Below are 21,487 nucleotides of genomic sequence, written 5' to 3' on the forward strand. Positions count from 1 at the left end.
ACAGAACCTATACCACCACACACCTAACCACCATGGACAGGTGTTTGTGCTTGTTTTTTTCCTCAATCTTCTTTCCACAATCTTAGGGTTTATTCCTCAGACTTGTACAGGGGATCTATGTAACATTGCTCACTACCGACCAACCAAACCAACCTACCTACCAGAACTGGGCATACTATCTCCAGGGGGCCCCAGAGCAGACATATGCTTTGCTTCTTAGGTATGTGTGTCCTTGCACAAACTTGATATTGCATTGGGTAATAACCCATTAACCTTGTATTACATTACCCGCATACCTATCATGAACACAAATAGGTCAATACCTTCATTTGGACTAAGGGAGAATTTCTTTCCAGATTGAGCTGAAACAATAGTGCAATTTATATGGGTAATTTTGACCAGGGACAGCTTGTTGTTTAAATATAAGGCTAGCAAAATGCTAATTATTGTTAATTGAACGATAGAGCAATATTTTTCAGCCAGGATCACTGGATCGTTTAAGTTCATATTGGCAAAAATGGTTTAGTCATTGGTTAACAGGCAACCATTATATAATCTGCTATAAGACTGAGGGTTATTAGTACCTGGGGCTTTAATGCGTGCCTTCCACACCTTTGAGTTACCACGAGTGTAAACCTCCACAAAACCATCATGTTCATCTGAATAGATTTCAAAACCATGAGAAGTTACTTTTTTCCCAAAGGCTTGATGAGCTTTATTGCCCCTATTTGGAGAAGATATATGCTGGTAATTGTGGGTATAGGTATCCTGCTGTTTCTTTGTTTGTTGGTCCTGGATTTTCCAAAAAAATGAAAACGAGACACCTAGTTTTGAAAGAAAAGGTAACACGTTTACAACACATACATATAAATGGTGTAGCAGAAATGTACTATTAAAGATCTGTCACATTAGAAAATATATGACTGATGGTGCAAGTTCATTTTTATGTAGAAAATCAGTTTGTTGCACTTTAAATACATACTACTCAAAAAAGTATCAAAGTATGTGATCAGTGATCACCACTTAAAGGGGGTTTCGAGAACTGTAAAATTGATGGCCTAGTCTTAGGATAACAAATCAATATCACATTGGTGGCGCTCCGAAACCTGGCACCCCTGACAATAAGCTAATTGAAGGATCTATGATGCTCCAGCAAGCACAGTGTTCCCTCTATTATTTGGCACAGCTCTGTTCTTTGGGTACTTATGGTGCCTCATATTTCAGCTCAGTCCTAATCACTTGAATTTGAGTGAGCCGCTGTGGGCTACCAAAACAGGTGCCACATTCACTAGAACTTAACAAAGGGGTCCATGACTTTTTTTTTTTGTTCTGAGGGCCGCATTTTTAGATTGTGCTACTTCAAGGGGCTACAATAAAGTTTTGGATTCTTGAAACCATTTACAAACCTGTGGTCAAGCGCCATATATGGGGGGTGGTAACTCTGGATAGTATTATTAATAATAGGGGACACTACTGCTTTACTATTAAAGGGAACCTATCACGTTGAATATGATGTCTGAGCTGAAGGCAGCATGTAATAGAGAAGGAGGAGCTGAGCAGATTGATATATTGTTTAGTGGGGCAAGATTTTATATATAATTGGTATATTGTAGTATCATTTATATTTCATTCATTTAAGTTCCAGCTTATTCCAGGCTTTGAAGTCAAGTAGGTGGTCATGTTAGTGATTGGCAGCAATCTCTGCATACACAGTCATAGAGGGAAGGCTGTCAATCACTGATAGGACCATCTCCTTGACTTCAAAGCCCAGAATGAGCAGGAATTTTAATGTATACAGTAAATAACAGGTTTTACTGAATCCTTTCCCATAAAACTGTATGTCAATCTGCTCAGTGTTATTAGGCTTAGTGGCCAGTGCGAAAACTGCAGCATTTTATGTTAACCACAATAACGTGATTTAAACAATAGTGGGGGGTCATTTATCACTTAAGATTGTTTTCATTTTACTCTTAAGTCTGGTTTTGCATTATTCGGTTGCACCAAATTTATGAAATGGCACATAGCAATAATATACAGTATTTGGAGTGAGTGCAATGTGGCTTTCACCTACAGGTACACCAGAGGGTTGCCTGGCATGGCTTTTTTGCAGCTTTTGCAAAAGTTGCACATAGTAAATGAGCCATAGTCCAGGTGTATTCTCACTTTTAACTTAAACATAGACCGCTGTGAAGAGTGGAGCGGATCAAAAAATGACGCAAAAATGTCACAGCTGCCATGACTTGCGACTTTTTTACACCACAAAACTGATATATCTGTGTTTATAAATGACCCCCAAGGTCCTTTCCTGATGACAGATTTCCTTTTAGAGGGTTGACCATGGTGACAGATGCTCTTTAAACACAAAAAAAAAGGTTCTAAAATGTTTCTTGTTATAATTAGTGATGAACAAGGCATTTAAAAATTTAATTCAGCTGCTTTGCCGAATTTTTGATAAAGATCTGCTTCATGACTAATTAATTTGTCACAAAGAGCATTTTTTTGCACATTGTGTACATAGCGGGTGCAATCACAGGGATCAACATCTGATATTAATAATAGTGTAAAATAAATAATAAAATACAGTACTTACCTGATCCATTTGCTCATGATGGGCAGCCGCCTCCATCTTGATTGAAGTTCTGGCCCAAGTTGATGTTGTCACACCGGCCAGCGTGGTTACATCATACGCCACCATTGATGAGATTTCAGCTGAGATCTTCAAGCAAGATGGCGGTGGCCAGCTCATCACGAGCAAATGAATCTGGTAAGTATTTTAATTTTTTTGTTTCTTATACTATTTCAGGTTAAACTGCGAAGCAGGAGGAAATTCGTCTTCGCGGCGAATTGAAATTATCTTGGACTTCGATTACTCATTGAGAAAAAGCTTAGAGAAGGCTCACCTCCTAGGCAAAAAATGGAATGGGTGCACCTGCGGGAAGATTACACCCAATCTTCAAAAAGATTTAGTGAATATAAAGTGTAGCAGGGCACACCTGCACTTGAGGTCACACAGGAGAGTAGGGTGGATAGTTATATATTTTTATTTATGTCAATTCAATACAAGAAAAATATAAGAAAAATATACCTATAAAATTATTAAACAGTATGCTATATAGACTTAAATTCCTCTAAAAATGGGTATCGCTAAAATGTAACAACGCATGTGTGATCCTATAGGAAGGATATCTTGATGGCCAAGTTCCTTACTAATAATAGTGTCCAATACACTTGGTATAATCAGGTTTGTATTGTCGAGAGTCATAGATTGAATGCCGTATAGTCAGAGTGCCAATCACTCCGGTTTCTTTTGCCGTTAGTTGACAATGCAACAGATCGCTCTGCCTGTGTATACGCTCGTTCGGCACTTTTATTACTTACAGTTCTGTAGGTTTGTGCCGACTGTGCTGAAATTTCACGTGGCGTCCCACGTGTGATGCGTTATTCAGGCTGCGGTATATCCTCCAGGAGATAAAATCAGGGATCCACGGTAATCCACGATGATCAGTTGTAGAAGTGCAGTCTCAGTAATTTGGTAGACTTCAGTTCCTGCACGGGTACTCAATCACGCAGACAGGTCAGATGTTGCTGCGGCTGATGAGTTTTAAAAGATTTTTCAATTTTTTCTACCAAGTTGTGATTACCAATCCCGTTACTCCTGGTCGACTTGAAGCGCTTCAATACGTCCTTAGTCTCATGGAATTGTCCTACCAGACGCGTTTCGGAGTTAACTTGACTCCACCACTGAGGAAGGAGTCAAGTTAACTCCGAAACGCGTCTGGTAGGACAATTCCATGAGACTAAGGACGTATTGAAGCGCTTCAAGTCGACCAGGAGTAACGGGATTGGTAATCACAACTTGGTAGAAAAAATTGAAAAATCTTTTAAAACTCATCAGCCGCAGCAACATCTGACCTGTCTGCGTGATTGAGTACCCGTGCAGGAACTGAAGTCTACCAAATTACTGAGACTGCACTTCTACAACTGATCATCGTGGATTACCGTGGATCCCTGATTTTATCTCCTGGAGGATATACCGCAGCCTGAATAACGCATCACACGTGGGACGCCACGTGAAATTTCAGCACAGTCGGCACAAACCTACAGAACTGTAAGTAATAAAAGTGCCGAACGAGCGTATACACAGGCAGAGCGATCTGTTGCATTGTCAACTAACGGCAAAAGAAACCGGAGTGATTGGCACTCTGACTATACGGCATTCAATCTATGACTCTTGACAATACAAACCTGATTATACCAAGTGTATTGGACACTATTATTAGTAAGGAACTTGGCCATCAAGATATCCTTCCTATAGGATCACACATGCGTTGTTACATTTTAGCGATACCCATTTTTAGAGGAATTTAAGTCTATATAGCATACTGTTTAATAATTTTATAGGTATATTTTTCTTATATTTTTCTTGTATTGAATTGACATAAATAAAAATATATAACTATCCACCCTACTCTCCTGTGTGACCTCAAGTGCAGGTGTGCCCTGCTACACTTTATATTCGATTACTCATTACTAGTTATAATGATTGAAACTTATTTGCATAAGATTGGACAATTCATTTAAGATAGGAATGTAATGTCTGCCGCTTGCATTAGAAGATCTAGTTAAAGGGCTAGTCCAATATTAGAAAAATTTGGCAGCTTTTTTTCCAAAATCAGTACCACACCTGTCCACAGGTTGTTTGCAGTATTGCAGCTCCGTCCCATTCACTTCAATAGCGCTGAGTAGTAATGTCAGATACAACCTAAGGACAGGTGTGGTGCTGTTTCTAGAAGACAATAGCCATGTTTTCCTAATCTTGGACAACTTCTTTAAATCTTACGTCTTGATTAGTGTTGAGCGAACTTGTGTTTTCAAGTTTGGCGTACAAGGTTTGGGATATCTAAGAATTCCGTTATGGATTCCGCTACCACAGACCATAAGTAGCGGAATCCATAATGAAATTCTTAGATAACCCCAACCCGAACTTTGGACGCCGAACTAGAAAACACAAGTTCGCTCAACACTAGTCTTGATGTTAAATGGTCAGTAATAAAATGTTAAAAAATGCCCAAGTACTAACCTTCTGGCCCACATATACTTGGATCACTGATACAAGAGTTTTTAGAACTTCCAAAGTATAGCAGGGTCACTCCCTTCTGATCATTAAGTACAATGCCATGATTCACCGTCCCTTCTACAATATCTGAGGAGAAAGCAGACACATTTAGCCAACCTGCCTCCCAACACACAGTAAAGTCAGCTAACGTGCCATGCGGTAATGTGCTCTGCAGGTGCAGTAACACAGCACAAACACTCTTAGGCTAGGTCTACACGACGACATTTGTCGCGCGACATTTTGTTGCACAAATGTCGCGCGACAATTTTTATAAAGGCAGTCTATGGTGTCGCACTGCAACATGCGACATGCTGCGACAAGATGGATTTTTCTGCGACTGTCGCGTCGCAGTCGCAACATGTCGCATGTTGCAGTGCGACACCATAGACTGCCATTATAAAAATTGTCGCGCGACATTAGTGCAACAAAATGTCGCGCGACAACTGTTGCGCCCTATCTGTTGCGCGACTTTTTGTCGCGCGACAAATGTCGTCGTGTAGACCTAGCCTTAGGCTACATGCACACGACCGTATGCGTTTTGCAGTCTGCAACGTATGTCATCTGTTTTATTTCTTTTTGTGGATCCATTGTAATAATGCCTATCCTTGTCCTAAAAACGGACAAGAATAGGACATGCTCTATTTTTTTTTTGTGGGGCTACAGAACGGACATGCGGATGCGGATAGCACACGGTGTGCTGTCCGCATTTTTTGCAGACCCATTAAAATAAAGGAGTCCACATCCTATCCGCAAAAAAAAAACTGAACGGACACGGAAACAAAATATGTTCGTGTGCATGTAGGCTTAAACACATAAAATACTAAAGATTTTTCTCACTTGAACCAATAAACAATGTGTTTTACTACTATAAATTGCGCCACAATACAGGGCTGCAGAACTAGGAAGCAACAAGATCTGCGGCTCTTCACATGTGCAATGCGTTAATATTCATCCATATTTATTAACTTTTTTATCTGTTTGCCAATAAATCCATCCATCTGTTCACCCTTCAGGACGTGCAAATGCAAATACTGCACCTTTGGCATGTATAATATCTGTTTCCTATTATGCTGTTTGTAGCTGTAAATGCTTAGAAGAGAACCTTCATCTCATGCTAATTATCTGTGTAATCAATTAGTGGAATCACACTGAACATCCTTTCATTCTTATGAAAAATGGGGATTTGAATACAAGTTGCACCATATGAAAGGGATATTCTCCCTGAACCCTATAGCTCCGGACATTTTTCAATTCAATTATTGATTACAATAATTTCTTAACCTGCTTCTGTAGATTTTCATTCAATAAATTACACAATTTCAAATACACTATATTTCTTCCTTCTTTCTTTCATATATAATTTGGAAGATAGACTCTGAAAACACTAGGGGGGGGTCATTTATTAAGAGCAGCGTTTTAGATGCCGGTCTTATTACCCCATGTGGCCTCTTCATAACTTCGGCACGTCTACCGCCGGTCTAAATCTACGTCAGCTTCCTTGCTGGCTTACATTTAGACTATTTAGGCATAGAAAATGATAAATGAGATGGGTCTGACCCTTTTTAGACCTGGCGTGAGCAGGGAAAAGTTGCAGATTTGCTCCGCAATCTGCGCCACAAATGCGTCAAAAATAGGTGAATTTCTGTTAGTACATGACCCCCTAGATACTATCAACCAAAAGACATTGGTCTACCCTCTGAGCAAAACTATAAGTCTTTTCTTATAAGTGTTGGCATCAGACATTATGCCTTTACCTATACATATAAAGATTTCTCTATGACTGAGGAAACTATGGTGTAGAATGAAGAAATTGATATGAAATTAAGGATGGTTTGTCACAGTTAGATTTTTTGATGCAGTTTTTAAGGTGGAAGCTAGACCACTATTTGCGGTCCGCAGCACAGGCATGGGTTGCACGTGTTCGAGCCCTAATTGACAGTTTTACTGGACTAGGGGTTTTAGACTAGCTTCCTGTTCTCCTGGCTCTCTGTAGCACACCCTATGAAGCAGCAGTAGCATGGAGGATATTATACAGCAGCTGTGAATCCAGCACTGCAGTAAAACAGTAAGGCCTCTTTCACATGAACGTATTGATTCCGTTCCGTACATTAGGGACTGTAATTTGTGGTCCCCAATGCACGGGCAATGTTCTTTCAGCGGGCCAGACCCATTCAACTTGATCCAGACCCATTCAACTTGAATGGGTCCGTGATGCATCCGTTCAACAAAAAGAAAGAATAAGTTCTATTTTTTTGCTGAACAGAAGCACGGATCGGAACCCCACTGAAGCACTCCGAGGTGAATCCATGTGGTTCCGAACCATGCTTCCGTTCCGCACTGCATCTCTGGATTTGCAAACCCATTCAAGTGAATGGGTCCGCATCCGTGATGCGGAATGCACACAGCCAGTGCCCGTGTATCGCGGAACCACCGTATGTTGCCGACAATACGGCACGGGAGCACTACAGCCGTGTGAAAGAGGCCTAAAACACTAAAGCCATCCGCAGTTTGTATGTATGTATCTGCTCTCTCCCTCCGTAGGCCTCTATGGGCAGCAGCCATAACCTGATCTCTCAGTGAAGCTAAAAAATATCAGTCTCCTCTCTGCCTATCAGTCTCCTCTCTGAATAATCGGGGCAGGATGCAGGAGGCAAGAGGGGAAGTGGCTACTAAGTAGAGAAAGATGCATTTTCTGTAATAAGATATGCTACAAATAGTTTTTTTTTTAATCTTTCCTTGTATTATTCCTTTATGCAAAGTTTGTTGAAATGACAATTTAAATATTGTAAATCACAGTGATATTTAAATAATTTCTTGAACATTAAGACTTGCGTCTTCCAATCATGTTTAAATGAGACGCTGTGTTATAGCGTACATAAAATTGTTTGGAATGACTTGATTTAATAATTAGTATTTGGCTCTTTAATTGTCTGGCAGTCATGTCTGTGCCTTATGTCAAATACAAGCAGAAGTTTTATTTACGAATGCGCATGTAACCCATAAAAATGTCAACGTTTTTCGTTTTGATAGTTTCATAAAGAATACATGAAAGCTGTCCTTTGCGTCAGTATTTTAATCTTTCCATTTGTTCTATTTCACTAGTTCCCTCAGTGATTCAGATCATGGTTAATTTGGCAACTGTTTCCTCTTACTGAGCTACAGTTTATTTGATGAACGTCCAGGAGAATGGAAATTTAATTGATTGATTGCACTATATCTACATGTTATACAATTAAAGCACAGTGAGTTTACAAGGAGTACTTGTCATGGATATACAGTGGATATAAAAAGTCTACACACCCCTGTTAAAATGTCAGGTTTCTGTGATGTAAAAAAAATTAGACAAAGATAAATCATTTCAGAACTTTTTCCACCTTTATTGTGACCTATAAACTGTACAACTCAATTGAAAAACAAACTGAAATCTTTTAGGTAGAGGGAAGAAAAAATATTAAAATAAAATAATATAGTTGCATAAGTGTGCACACCCTTAACCTAATACTTTGTTGAAGCACCTTTTGATTTTATTACAGCACTCAGTCTTTTTGGGTATGAGTCTATCAACATGGCACATTTTGACTTGGCAAGATTTGCCCACTCGTCTTTGCAAAAACACTCCAAATCTGTCAGAGTGCGAGGGCATCTCCTGTGCACAGCCCTCTTCAGATCACCCCACAGATTTTCAATCGGATTCAGGTCTGGGCTCTGGCTAGGCAATTCCAAAACTTTAATCTTCTTCTGGTGAAGCCATTCCTTTGTTGATTTGGATGTATGCTTTGGGTCGTTGTCATGCTGAAAAATGAAGTTGCTCTTCATGTTCTGCTTTCTAGCAGAAGCCTGAAGGTTTTGTGCCAATATTGACTGGTATTTGGAACTGTTCATAATTCCCTCTAGCTTAACTAAGGCCCCAGTTCCAGCTGAAGAAAAACAGCCCCAAAGATGATGCTGCCACCACCATGCTTCACTGTGGGTATGGTGTTCTTTTGGTGATGTGCAGTGTTGTTTTTGGGCCAAACATATCTTTTGGAATTATGGCCAAATATTTCAACCTTGGTTTCATCAGACCATAACACCTTTTTCCACATGCTTTTGGGAGACTTCAGATGTGTTTTTGCAAAATGTAGCCTGTCTTGGATGTTTTCCTTCGTAAGAAAAGGCTTTCGTCTTGCCACTCTACCCCATAGCCCAGACATATGAAGAATACAGGAGATTGTTGTCACATGTACCACACAGCCAGTACTTGCCAGATATTCCTGCAGCTCCTTTAATGTTGCTGTAGGCCTCTTGGTAGCCTCCCAGACCAGTTTTCTTCTCGTCTTTTAATCAATTTTGGAGGGACGTCCAGTTCTTGGTAATGTCACTGTTGTGCCATATTTTCTCCACTTGATGATGACTGTCTTCACTGTGTTCCATGGTATATCTAATGCATTGGAAATTCTTTTGTACCCTTCTCCTGACTGATACCTTTTAACAATGAGATCCCTCTGATGCTTTGGAAGCTCTCTGTGGACCATGGCTTTTGCTGTGGGATGCGACGTAGGCCTCTTTCACACTTGCGTTGTCCGGATCCGGCGTGTACTCCACTTGCCGGAATTACACGCCGGATCCGGAAAAACGCAAGTGTACTGAAAGCATTTGAAGACGGATCCGTCTTCAAAATGCTTTCAGTGTTACTATGGCACCCAGGACGCTATTAAAGTCCTGGTTGCCATAGTAGGAGCAGGGGAGCGGTATACTTACAGTCCGCACGGCTCCCGGGGCGCTCCAGAATGACGTCAAAGCGCCCCATGCGCATGGATATGACGTGCCATGCGATCACGTCATCCATGCGCGTGGGGCGCCCTAACGTCACTCTGGAGCGCCCCGGGAGCCGCACGGACGGTAAGTATGCTGCTCCCCCGCTCCCCGCTACACTTTACCATGGCTGCCAGGACTTTAGCGTCCCGGCAACCATGGTAACCATTCAGAAAAAGCTAAACGTCGGATCCGGCAATGCGCCGAAACGACGTTTAGCTTAAGGCCGGATCCGGATCAATGCCTTTCAATGGGCATTAATTCCGGATCCGGCCTTGCGGCAAGTCTTCAGGATTTTTGGCCGGAGCAAAAACCGCAGCATGCAGCAGTATTTTCTCCGGCCAAAAAACGTTCCGTTCCGGAACTGAAGACATCCTGATGCATCCTGAACGGATTTCACTCCATTCAGAATGCATTAGGATAAAACTGATCAGGATTCTTCCAGCATAGAGCCCCGACGACGGAACTCTATGCCGGAAGAAAAGAACGCAGGTGTGAAAGAGCCCTAAGGGTACTTTAATACTAGAGTATTCTTTTCCGGCACCGAGTTCCATCACAGAGGCTCTATACTGGAAAAGAACTGATCAGGTATATCCCCATTCAGGATGTCTTTAATTCAGTCATTTTGACTGATCAGGCAAAAGAGAAAACCGTAGCATGCTACGGTTTTATCTCTGGAGAAAAAAAACTGAAGACTTGCCTGACTGTATTAGTGCCGGAAATGCCGGATCCGTGAAAAAAGTAAATGCCGGATCCGTTTTGCCGGATGACACCGGAAAGACGGATCCGGCATTGTAATGTATTTTTTTGACTGATAGGGCATTTTTAAGACTGATCATGATCCTGATCAGTCTTACTAATGCCATCAGTTGGCATACGTTTTGCCGGATCCGGCAGGGAGTTCCGGCAACAGAACTGCTTGCCATATCACTCTGCTGAGAGTGTGAAAGTAGCCTAAAAAAAATTCAGGAAAGACCAACTAGAGCAGCTGAACTTTATTTGGGGTTAATCAGAGGCACTTTAAATGGTGGCAGGTGTATGCTGACTCCTATTTAACACAATTTTGAATGTGATTGCTTAATTCTGAACACACCTACATCCCCAGTTATAAGAGGGTGTGCACACTTATACAACCATGTTTTATTTTTATATATTTTCTTCCCTCTACCTAAAAGATTTCAGTTTGTTTTTCAATTGAGTTGTACAGTTTCTAGGTCACATTAAAGGTGGAAAAAGTTCTGAAATGATTTATCTTTGTCTAATTTTTTTACATCACAGAAACCTGACATTTTAACAGGGGTGTGTAGACTTTTTATATCCACTGTAATGAAAAATCTCTGCCAAGCCCACCAATAGCCTACAATAAAAATGTCTTCTTATACTCAACCCTTTTTCCAGCACCATTCTTTGCTGTGCCGGTCTGATTGCTGCTTCTTTCCAAACTGCAGCAGTGACATGCTGGTATACAGCACATGACCACTAGCCAATCACTGTCCTCAGCGGTCTACCACTGAAGACAGCATTTGGCCAGCCAGTAAGCAAACAGCAGTAGGAGGACTGAACCAGTGAAGCAGAGAATGGTGCTGGAGAGAGAGGTACGTATAAGATGATTTTTTACATTTAGGCTAGTAGGGGGGCTTTTCTGAGATTTTTAATTATCTTGAGCAATCCCTTTAATCACGTAAATTAACAGAGAATTCATGCGAACAGTAATCCAAAAAATGTAGAAGCAATCGCGCTTTCTAATGTTTAGTGATTGCTCCCTGATGTTTCATTGTAAACTTATCAACTAGAAACACTGCAGAACTCGACTTCATAGCAAACTTCCTCAGGTATTTTCAGCATTTGGCAGTAGTGATATAATAGATATTAGGGCTGATAAGACTAACAGAGATGAACCCATTAGATTATTTATCTCCATGACACTTTGGCTTAGAAATGACAAGCCTGGGTTTCATCACCTTTGATCAGGAGAATCTGTGCTGGTCAACTGTTCAGTCAGTGTCCTAAAATTATTAGATGCTCCATAAATGCAGTTTTCTGACTATGTAAGGTTATACGGGGATCTGATAAAGAAATTTGACTCTTTAATGACTGGTACTAAATGCTTTATATAAACAACTGCTTAGCGTCTGGTTGAAGGAGAATGTTTAGGGGAACAATATTTTGTTCCCTGCAAAAAGTTTGATATTCACCAGATTCATCTCTCTGTTGATGTCCAATGCCGGTGGGCGGCATTGCAAAAATCGCCATGACTTTTATGTGAAGTTTTTTTTAATAGGAAACCACCTGAAAAAAACACACCAGAGCATGTTTTGAAAAAAAACAAGTGACAAAAAAAAATCTGGGAATTATGATAATACATTACATAGAAATGCTATTTTTATGTTTCACAATTGCCCAACACATAACATCTGGATGCTTTTTTATTGTAAAAATAAAAAGGGAAAATGCCATGAAAATTCTTTGCAAAAATTGAAAGTTTTTGCAAAAATATTTGCTTATTTTTTTTGTCTCAACAGAGGATTAGAACAAGTTATCATAACACAGGTGGCATCTGTTGCTTATGAAGCGGGCTCAGCTTCTGAGCCTGTGCCATATCGTCAACTTGCAAATCCCCCATACACATATAATGGATGGCACTAATAGGTTACAGTTCAATCATGGTAGCGCCTTGCAATCTCTTTTACAATGAAATGAATGTGGCATTTTCATATCACTAGTTTGGTCTACTAATTGGAAAATATTAACTCAATTACCTCTCACACTGTTACTCCTCTGAGTGAATGCCTTCCCTCATTAACATAATCTCTGAGAATACCGAACATTCGCCTGTTAAAGGGTTATGCTATGATTGATAGAACAGCTTCCAATTTTTAGATATGGCAGGTGGAAGTAGCAGGATGGAACTGAGCATGTGCGACCACCTCAGTAGATGGACATACACATTACTATACATGTTAAATACTGTGCTAGGATGCAGAGAGAGAAACTGTAAGATGCTGTCTGTGCAGCAATTCTCTATTCTGGGTAATATATTAGGGTCCAAAACATTTGAATTTCTTAGCAGGGCATTTGTTTTCTGTACCAGACAACCCTTTTACTTTGTGAAGACACCATGTGCTAACTTTGGTTTATTTTTACAAACTTGACAAACTTGTCTAAATATTTTTTGATGTTGTTTATATTAAGTCATATTAAGCAACTTGTATTTCAGACATAGTTTATATGCAATTAAAACTGCTAAAAGGAAAATAAAGCATGAGCTTAGTAATAAATTCTGATCTGGTGTGAAACACATTGGCTGGTTAAAATACTAGAGATGAGAATGAGAATTCATTTGTGAAAACCAGAACCCATGCTGTAATTCACACTATGCAGAGATGTATCTCATTTACAACAAACGGTTACATTTCAATATCACATTAACATATACAGTATATCTACATAAGTATAGGTATATACACACACATTGATACACATGCAGCATATATACATATATGATTCTCACCTACAGTTGCAGACAGGTTAGAGTAGGCAGAGTCATTGCTACTGACTAAGGAGGTGTTATGGTAAGGAAGCACAATGTAGCTGTGGATGATGACTGCTGGAATGGATAAAACACAAGCAAAATGACACATGATAAACATGACAAACACTTTGTATCTCTCAACAAGCCTGCCTGCTTTATCATCGCCTGCTTTATTAAAAGGTGGGTTTGAACTTTAAAAATAAATGAAATCATACAAAAAAAAGTGAAGGGATATTTACAGAGGGAAACTATATTTAGAGAGAAACTTGGAAGAGTTTTAGTTGAACTGAAACTAACTCTATCTGGCTCTATACAAGGAATTTCCTAATAGTACACATCACAAGTATGAAAAAGATCCCCGTGTAGGTCCACGCTCCCATTTTACTGCGGTGGTTTCCAGCCATATCACCTATATAAGGCCATCATTATCATTTTTATCCCATGCTTATTCTAGCTATTGTTTCAACCTGGAGTTTTCTCTGTAGGGAGATGAACCAGGAGATCCCAATGTACCCACAAGTCTATAGTGAAATGTTTAAAGGTTTCTGAACACCCAAGTGTTACTAAAGGAGATGTGTAAATACCACACTCGTCAATGGTTTCATGTCTTAAGGGGTTTTGGCAGGATTTACCTATAGATGACCTATCCTTAGGAGCTTCCAGTTCTGGTAGCTTTCTATAATGGTATCCAGCAGTGACAAACAGAAGAAGCCAATGTTGTAGCAAACTACAAACAGAGGGACCTCATAAATAGCCTCCAACTGACCACCATTCTAAGTCTACTGCAAGGACATTGCAGATCCAGAGTAGTGAGAGGTGCATTGTTCCCTAACCTGATTTACTGCTGTTTGTCCCATACAAGACAAAGAGCATTCTACAGACATGGTCTGCTATAGCATAACATCCTTCTGGACACAGTTAGTAATTGGAACATTGTATCAAGCGAAGCTGAAAGGGAAACTGTCACCATGAAATTCTCAGATACATAAGGCACCCTGACTGTAGGTCTAGCCCAGCTGAATGTATTGATACTTTTCACAAAAGTACAATGTATTCATATGCAAATGACCAGTTAAGTGCACCAAGGATGGGCCTAAGCCACTCTGTGCACCCTTGTTCCTCAAACTTCCTCTGCCAGCCACTCCCACTCCTTCTTGACTGACCAGGCCAGGCGAGTTGACTATGCAGGAACATCATCCTTTCAATCATGAAGGAGACAGCTGGCAGAGGAAGTGGGAGGAGCAAGCGTGCACTGAGTGAACCCGGCGGCTTAACTGCTCATTTGTATATGGATTAAAAGTATTTTTTCTACAGAATAAAGCAATGGATTTCTAAGGATAAGTTCACATCAGGTTTTTGTCCCAAGTTTAATGTATAAAAATGATATATACGTTAAACAGTTCATCCATCACCATAGGGTTTCATTGTAAAATAACGTAATTGTTTAATGTATAACTTTTTTGGTGGGCAGAAAAGAAGAGCTTAGGGTACCACACTTTTGCATCCTTTCACAATATATATGTAAAGCATGGGACAAAAACATGATGTGAACACATTCTAAGTGAAAGGTATGACTACATGTAAACTAGCCCTACAAGTCATTGTGCCTGGTTAAATGGTGAAGTTCCTGGCGACAGACTCCCATGAACAAGATTGTACTGTTATATTTCTAAGGCACAGTGGCTCGCTCTAATTAGATATACTGTCTACCTCCATGAGGGCCTCGTGGAGTAGATTGATTTGTACAACGTTTATACAATATTAAATGTTTTAATTTACTAAGGGTGTGTCTATAGGACAAACAACATTCGGTTGCCTTAATATATACCCATACGTCTAATGAGCGAGTAAAGCTTTTTGATTTTGTGCGCTTGTCCTTTTCCTTTGGGTACAGATTATCTTGTGCTCTCCTTGTGTTACTCCAATATCCAACTAGTGAGTGGCCTATTTTTCTAGATCCATACTGGCAGGTCCTACTGATGTCAACAGGATCTGATAACGTTCCAATATTGACAATGTAAGGTCCTAAAGCCCACCACTAATTCCCTTCTCATTAGATGGTCAGTCGGTCCCACTAAAAACTGTGACTTGGCCAACATTCATCCAACTTGTATGGGCACCTTAAGCAGAGGTGGAGTTATCTGGCACCTGCTTGACTGCTGGATTTCTTCCAATTATTTGAACGGAGAACTGAACTGAATTAATATTAGTAAAATCTGCATGCTCACATTTGTGTCAAACAGTAAAACTTTCTATGGTTGGTAAATCTTTTTAAACGCCTAAATTTTGCTGTTGGGAGGCGGAGGCTCCTGGACAATAGTCACATTTCCCTCAATCTGGCTCTGTAGAGTATTATCACAGCAATTCAAGGCCAATTGTTTTGCAGCTATTGTAGTTTCAGTGTTCATGATTTCCTGTTCTATACAATACCTAGTGGGTGGGGGGGTTGCACCCCGCCAAGCTGTTTTGGGGTGGCTCCCGTGCCAGAAGTCAGCGCTTAAACTACACAGGTCCATCCACTGTAGGAGTACTGCTCCTATTGAAGTGAAAGGGAGTATTGCTGCAGTAACCAGCTAAGTCCACTACAGAGTGTATGGCGTACCACTGCTAGAGCTACCCCAAAACAGAGGATTGGCAGGGGGGTATCGGGCATTCAGATATTTATGGATTATCCTGAGGATAGGCCATCAGTGGTGAAATCCAGGACAACCTCTTCAAGTAAATTGAGTTTGGCCTGTTCTACTCCACTATCTGTTGGGTAAAACATTGACCCATATCACTGGGCACACAGTGTTACTGCTTATAGGCCATGTTATATCTGCTTGTGTGCCAATTCACTTTTCTTGCATTTACCTCCTACCGGGAAAAATCTGTTGAGAGATATAAAGCTTAATAATGGTTGTACAAAACATAGCAATGATAACACATGTACTGCAACATGATCACATATAATAATGGAAGACTTACAGAAGCTGATGTCATGAAGAAAAATGAAGGATGAAATGAGCAGAAAACAGCACAGAATGTAATAATACAGTATGAATTACCACCAAGTCATTTTTTTCTATATCAGTTATGTCAAGGCACAGGTCATGCAAGTTACTGACATCTTCATTTCTTTAACTGCAACATCATTAAGGTTCTTAGATAAAAATTGTCCCCTAAAATTGAGAAATCATCAGTATACACTGTATAAATCAATGATTTGACAATATCTGTCAGGTTGTTCAAAATGTATCACAGCATATCAATTTAGGTTTGCCTTAAAGGGTTCAGGAGCCTTGGAAATGCCAGTGATGTTTTAGACAACGTGACTATGGGTGCCCTCATACCTGGCAGATTTTGTTGCAAACATTTTCTGCGACTGAAAATCATTTGGCTTCCGGAAATCTGCGTGTTCCCTGACAAAACAACACGATTTAGATGAATGCAGAAAATTTCCGCAATAAAATCTGCTACATGTGAAGGCACCCTGTGGGTGGTTCTTATTTTAGGGAAAATATTCTTTAAAGGGTTGTCTCACTTGAGCAAATGGCATTCCTCATGTACAGAAAGTGAAATACAAGGCACTTACTAATTACTCATTCATCTTTCCATCACATTATACGCTGCTCGTTTCCAGGAATTACAAGCACGGCCACCGTTGCTGGATTACAGGGTGGTCGTAACCATGGATACGAGCAATGTATAATGTGATGGAAAATGAATCAATTCAGCAACAGAAAGCAATATGGACAATCACAATACATTAGTAGGTGTCTTGTATTAACTTTGTCTGCATGACACATGTCATTTGCTGAAGTGAAACAACCCCATTCATCATCTGCAAAATGAGGACTGGACCGATGACAGGACTAGGAGACTTATTTATTTCTCTTTATTGTACCTTAAAAAAGGCTTGTCAGAGATTAGAAAGAAAGATTTATTTTGGGTTTTTTCAGCTTCAGTTATATCCATTGGAATATTGCAATTCAGCCACCTTCAAATGAATAGAACTGAGCTGCAATGCAGGCATAGCCTTGTCAACTCAGGGGCGGATCATTACGTTTGTGGGTGTCTTTATACACACATACTTCCCAGTGCTATATTACTATATTGTATAGAGGGTTGGATGTGAAATAATTTCCCTAGGCATTAAGGGGAGATTTATCAAAACTGGAGTAAAGGAAAACTGGCTTAGTTGCCCGTAACAACCAATCAGATTCCACATTTCATTTTCCCAAGGAGCTCTGAAAAATCAAAGGTGGGATCTGATTGGTTGTTAAGGGCAACTAAGCCAGTTTTCCTTTGCTCCAGGTTTGATAAATCTCCCCTTATATATCTACGCCCTTCTATATCTATCAAGAACAGCTGAGCTAATAGTGTGAGTTTATGTAACAATTTAGAAGAAATGTCAAGCAGAGACATTCTGTACTGAGAACAGAGAAAACAGCTTGACTAATAAGAAGAGCATCTTGAGATCAGCTGTGATCCCTTCTTCTCATGATATTGTCAGGGCATCTGTGCAGTGTTAAATCAAACACCAGCACTATAATGACCCATGTAATGTTCGTTATGCAAGGAGCTCTCATAAAAAGTGTACTGAATCCCATGTTTTACTGGCAACGCTCTTTAGAATAAGTTCATCTAATATCTTTGTTGGAATAAATTTGTGGTTCCATAGGAGCCAAAAAACAAACAAGATCAAAGGTTTATTGAGATGCATGACCCAGGGCTCAGAGATAAAAGGAAGGAAAAAGACTTGCAATCTCAGAAGAACATCTTCATCTTTATAAACTATACAAGTTAAGGAGATGTTTAGGAGGCAGTAAAAAAAAAAAGTTATGAGGTCACGGCATTCTACCGAAAGTATATACTATAAGAGACAAGACCAAATGAATTGTGCAATATCTTAGTGGTGATATCTGTCCATAAAATGTAAATTGTAACAAGTAATGCTATAACTTCTACATATTCTACAGGCTCTGAGTTTTAACCCATCTTCAATAGTTTATTCTATTCCCTTTTTTTTTTTTTTTTTTTACAGACATTTTACAGAAAAGTAAAATTCAGAGCAATGTTATGTTAAAGATGTTGTCCTTTTGGGGCAAGGCCAAATAAGAATTCAGTCACTTTTCAGGTGATCATCAGGGTTCTAGGTTTTCTAACCCTCATCAATCAAGACAGCTCTAGACAGCCTTTTCAGCTTCCCGACAGTGACCACACTGAGGGAAATGTACAGTGGTCCCTCAAGCTACAATGGCCTCTGGATACAATATTGTCAACATACAGTGGTCTTCCCTGGCCGATCATATCTTGAAACCAGACTCAACATACAATGTCTCAGACAATGATGATGTTTTATTTTAGGATGACATTTAGGGGGTCATAGGAACTAATTACTAGTTTTCCATAGAATTATGGTCTCAAGTTACAATGTTTTCAACAGTGTTTGCCCCCAGAAAAAACAATTAGTATTGTATGTTGAGGGAACACTGTAATGCTATTTGCCAGACATAGGTTCCCCAAATAACAGCTGATAGCTGAGGGTTCCAAAAGCCAGCTTCCTTCAAAAGGATTTCTCTAACTATCTTCCAGAAAAGCAGCTTTTCTTCATGCTACTGACTGAACATCCTAGAACATAAAACTATTCTTGGCCACCATGAATCCCACATATAGGTGTTCTGAAAGCCTGGGTATAAAATAGTTTTCATAAAGAAACAGTTGGTCCACAATTCCATTTATACCCACATGGGTAGCAGGAAAATATAGAACTTTATCTCCAGGCTAGCTGAACACATGCATTTGATTCGACCGTCTGTAAAATCAATCTACATTTGTCGAGATGCTTTATGAGTTGTAAATCAATATAAAAATGGCATCAATTGCAGTGTGACTTTCATGACCTGGTTCTGTCACTAAATCCTGCCTTGCAAGATGGTGAGATTGAAAAGCATCATTATTGTACTTTGCAATATAAATGCCAATAACTTAATCCACAAAAAATAGAATGCTGCATCTTCCTTCATGTGATATGACATCTACAACACAAAAGAGGAAAATTGCTGCTCAGTGACTACACGTACTTTTATCGCTTTCATTACCAGAACCGCTCCTGCTGTCGTCCACCCTAGGTAACTCGCGGATTCCGTTTACCACTTCTAAGGGCCAATAGTGTGATGCTGATTTCAAGACCTGAAAGCCTAAAAAGAAAAAAGAAAGTGAAATAGAAATCTGGGACCTGACATTTTGTTACACTATAGTGCTTTCTATGACTTTCAAGCCATTTAGATATGTTTAATAGACCACATTTAGACGGCATTCCACTTACATTTCCCCTAATTTCAAATACACGTACAGCATATATATATATATATATATATATATATAATACAAAGGAAACTTGCTTAACCATGGTAATGACCAAAATTCCCTTGAAGAATGGAGAAAATTTCCACCTTAAACAATATACAGAACTGGGATCCTCACCAATGTTGAGTATGGGAGCCTCTTGGTTCCCCGATAAGATTTTTATATCTGTATTCATATTAAAAGTTCAACCGAGAACACCTCTCCTATTGTGTGGCATACTTATATGCATACTTAGTTGCTGGTGGAGGAGGCCATCCATAAATTGACTATGGGGCCCAGCTATTACTAGTTACACCCCTGGTGACCATACACATTACTGTTTATACTACATGATACTTTGTTGTAGCTGTTATCATAAAATGTCCTGGTTATTGATGTCTTCCCTGTAGCAGATTTCTGTCCATTCCTTCAGGCTCTCTTTCCCTGATTTTTTGTTTCATCTGCCTTAATTTGTCCACTGGCATCTCTTTCAGTATGTAGAGTTACTTTCAAGGCAATTCCAGTTTCTTTAAAGTGTAACTGTCATATTTTCATTAAAAAAAATAGATTTTAGCATATGTTACCTGCTGCTGCAGCATTATGCGTAAAGTAATCTTTAGTTTCTTCACTTACCACTGTTTTGCTTGAGTTTTCCCCTTATTTATGGCTGTTTCCTACAATATGAGGATCTTCTCAAAATGGCTCCTCTGCCAGTTCTTTGAGGCCAAAACTGCCTTCCCTCACTTCCCATACACGCTTGCTTTAGGGTCCATTCAGACGTCCATAGAATGGGTCTGGATCCGTTCCGCAATTATGCCGAACAGGTGCGGACCCATTCATTTTCAATAGGGCCGGAGAAGATGTGGACAGCACACAGTGTGCTGTCCACATGCGCATTTTCAGTCTGCGCCCCCGAACTTCCAGTTCGCTGCTCTGCAAAAAAATAGAGTATGTCCTATTAAGGAATCCTCTATTAAGTACCAGCGATGTGCGGCATCAGTGTTTTGCGGTCCTCAATATGCCTGAATAGACCCTTAGCCAGCAGCTTCCTGCCAGCCAATCAGATTGGATTACTGAGAGACACGCTTCCCCACTCTAAAGCCTGACACTATCTACAGACAGGCATGCAGTGTGAAGGACAACTCACTCTTCTGTTTACACTACAAGGAAGACAGACAACCCCTATCAAGGGTCCTTTAAGGGACCAGTGGAAAGAGACAGGGGACATTAATAAAAGCTGTTATCTTTTGGCAGTCATTGACAGACTAACTCAGGTGTACATGCCTAGCTCTAATGAACTAGCAAATAGAAACAAATATGACATTTACACTTAAATTTTCCTTCCATTTTAATTATATGATGAGATATAGTAGTACTCGTGCCTCTTAGGAACTCTCTCATATTTGTAATTACTTTCCTTTAGATTACTTTTATCCTGTTTGATTTAAAAGGACACTACCATCAAATATTTATCATCACCATGTGGATAGTTTTCTGGATATAATGTTTTGAAGTCACTCAATGTATTCTACTTCCAGTTCTGGTTCTTAACTTTTCCCTTTGTTTGGTCTTTCAGCACAACAAACAGCTTTGCTTCACTTCCCTAGGCCTCTTTCACACGACCGCTTTTTTTTTTCTGTTTACGGGCCATTTTTTGCGTTCCGTATATGGTCCGTATACGGAACCATTCATTCCAATGGTTCCGCAAAAAAAAA

The 21,487-nt window shown here is 39.8% G+C and overlaps 1 protein-coding gene across 2 annotated transcripts in view; it reads right to left on the reverse strand.

Annotated features, from left to right (window-relative positions):
* The window catches only part of ADGRD1 (adhesion G protein-coupled receptor D1), a 909,072-nt gene that overhangs the window by 821,347 nt on the left and 66,238 nt on the right, over positions 1–21,487 (reverse strand). Inside the window, exons 3-6 of one of the 2 annotated variants that reach the window (XM_044275624.1) lie at positions 19,508–19,624; positions 13,422–13,517; positions 5,081–5,203; positions 585–824 (exon numbers count right to left, since the gene is read on the reverse strand). In XM_044275624.1, coding sequence (XP_044131559.1) covers positions 585–824; positions 5,081–5,203; positions 13,422–13,517; positions 19,508–19,624 — 576 coding nt within the window. The remainder of the gene's footprint in view (positions 1–584; positions 825–5,080; positions 5,204–13,421; positions 13,518–19,507; positions 19,625–21,487) is intronic. The other variant, XM_044275622.1, reaches the window with a different exon arrangement.

The sequence above is a fragment of the Bufo gargarizans genome, chromosome 1 (assembly GCF_014858855.1).
Source record: "Bufo gargarizans isolate SCDJY-AF-19 chromosome 1, ASM1485885v1, whole genome shotgun sequence".
NCBI classification, from domain to species: domain Eukaryota; kingdom Metazoa; phylum Chordata; class Amphibia; order Anura; family Bufonidae; genus Bufo; species Bufo gargarizans.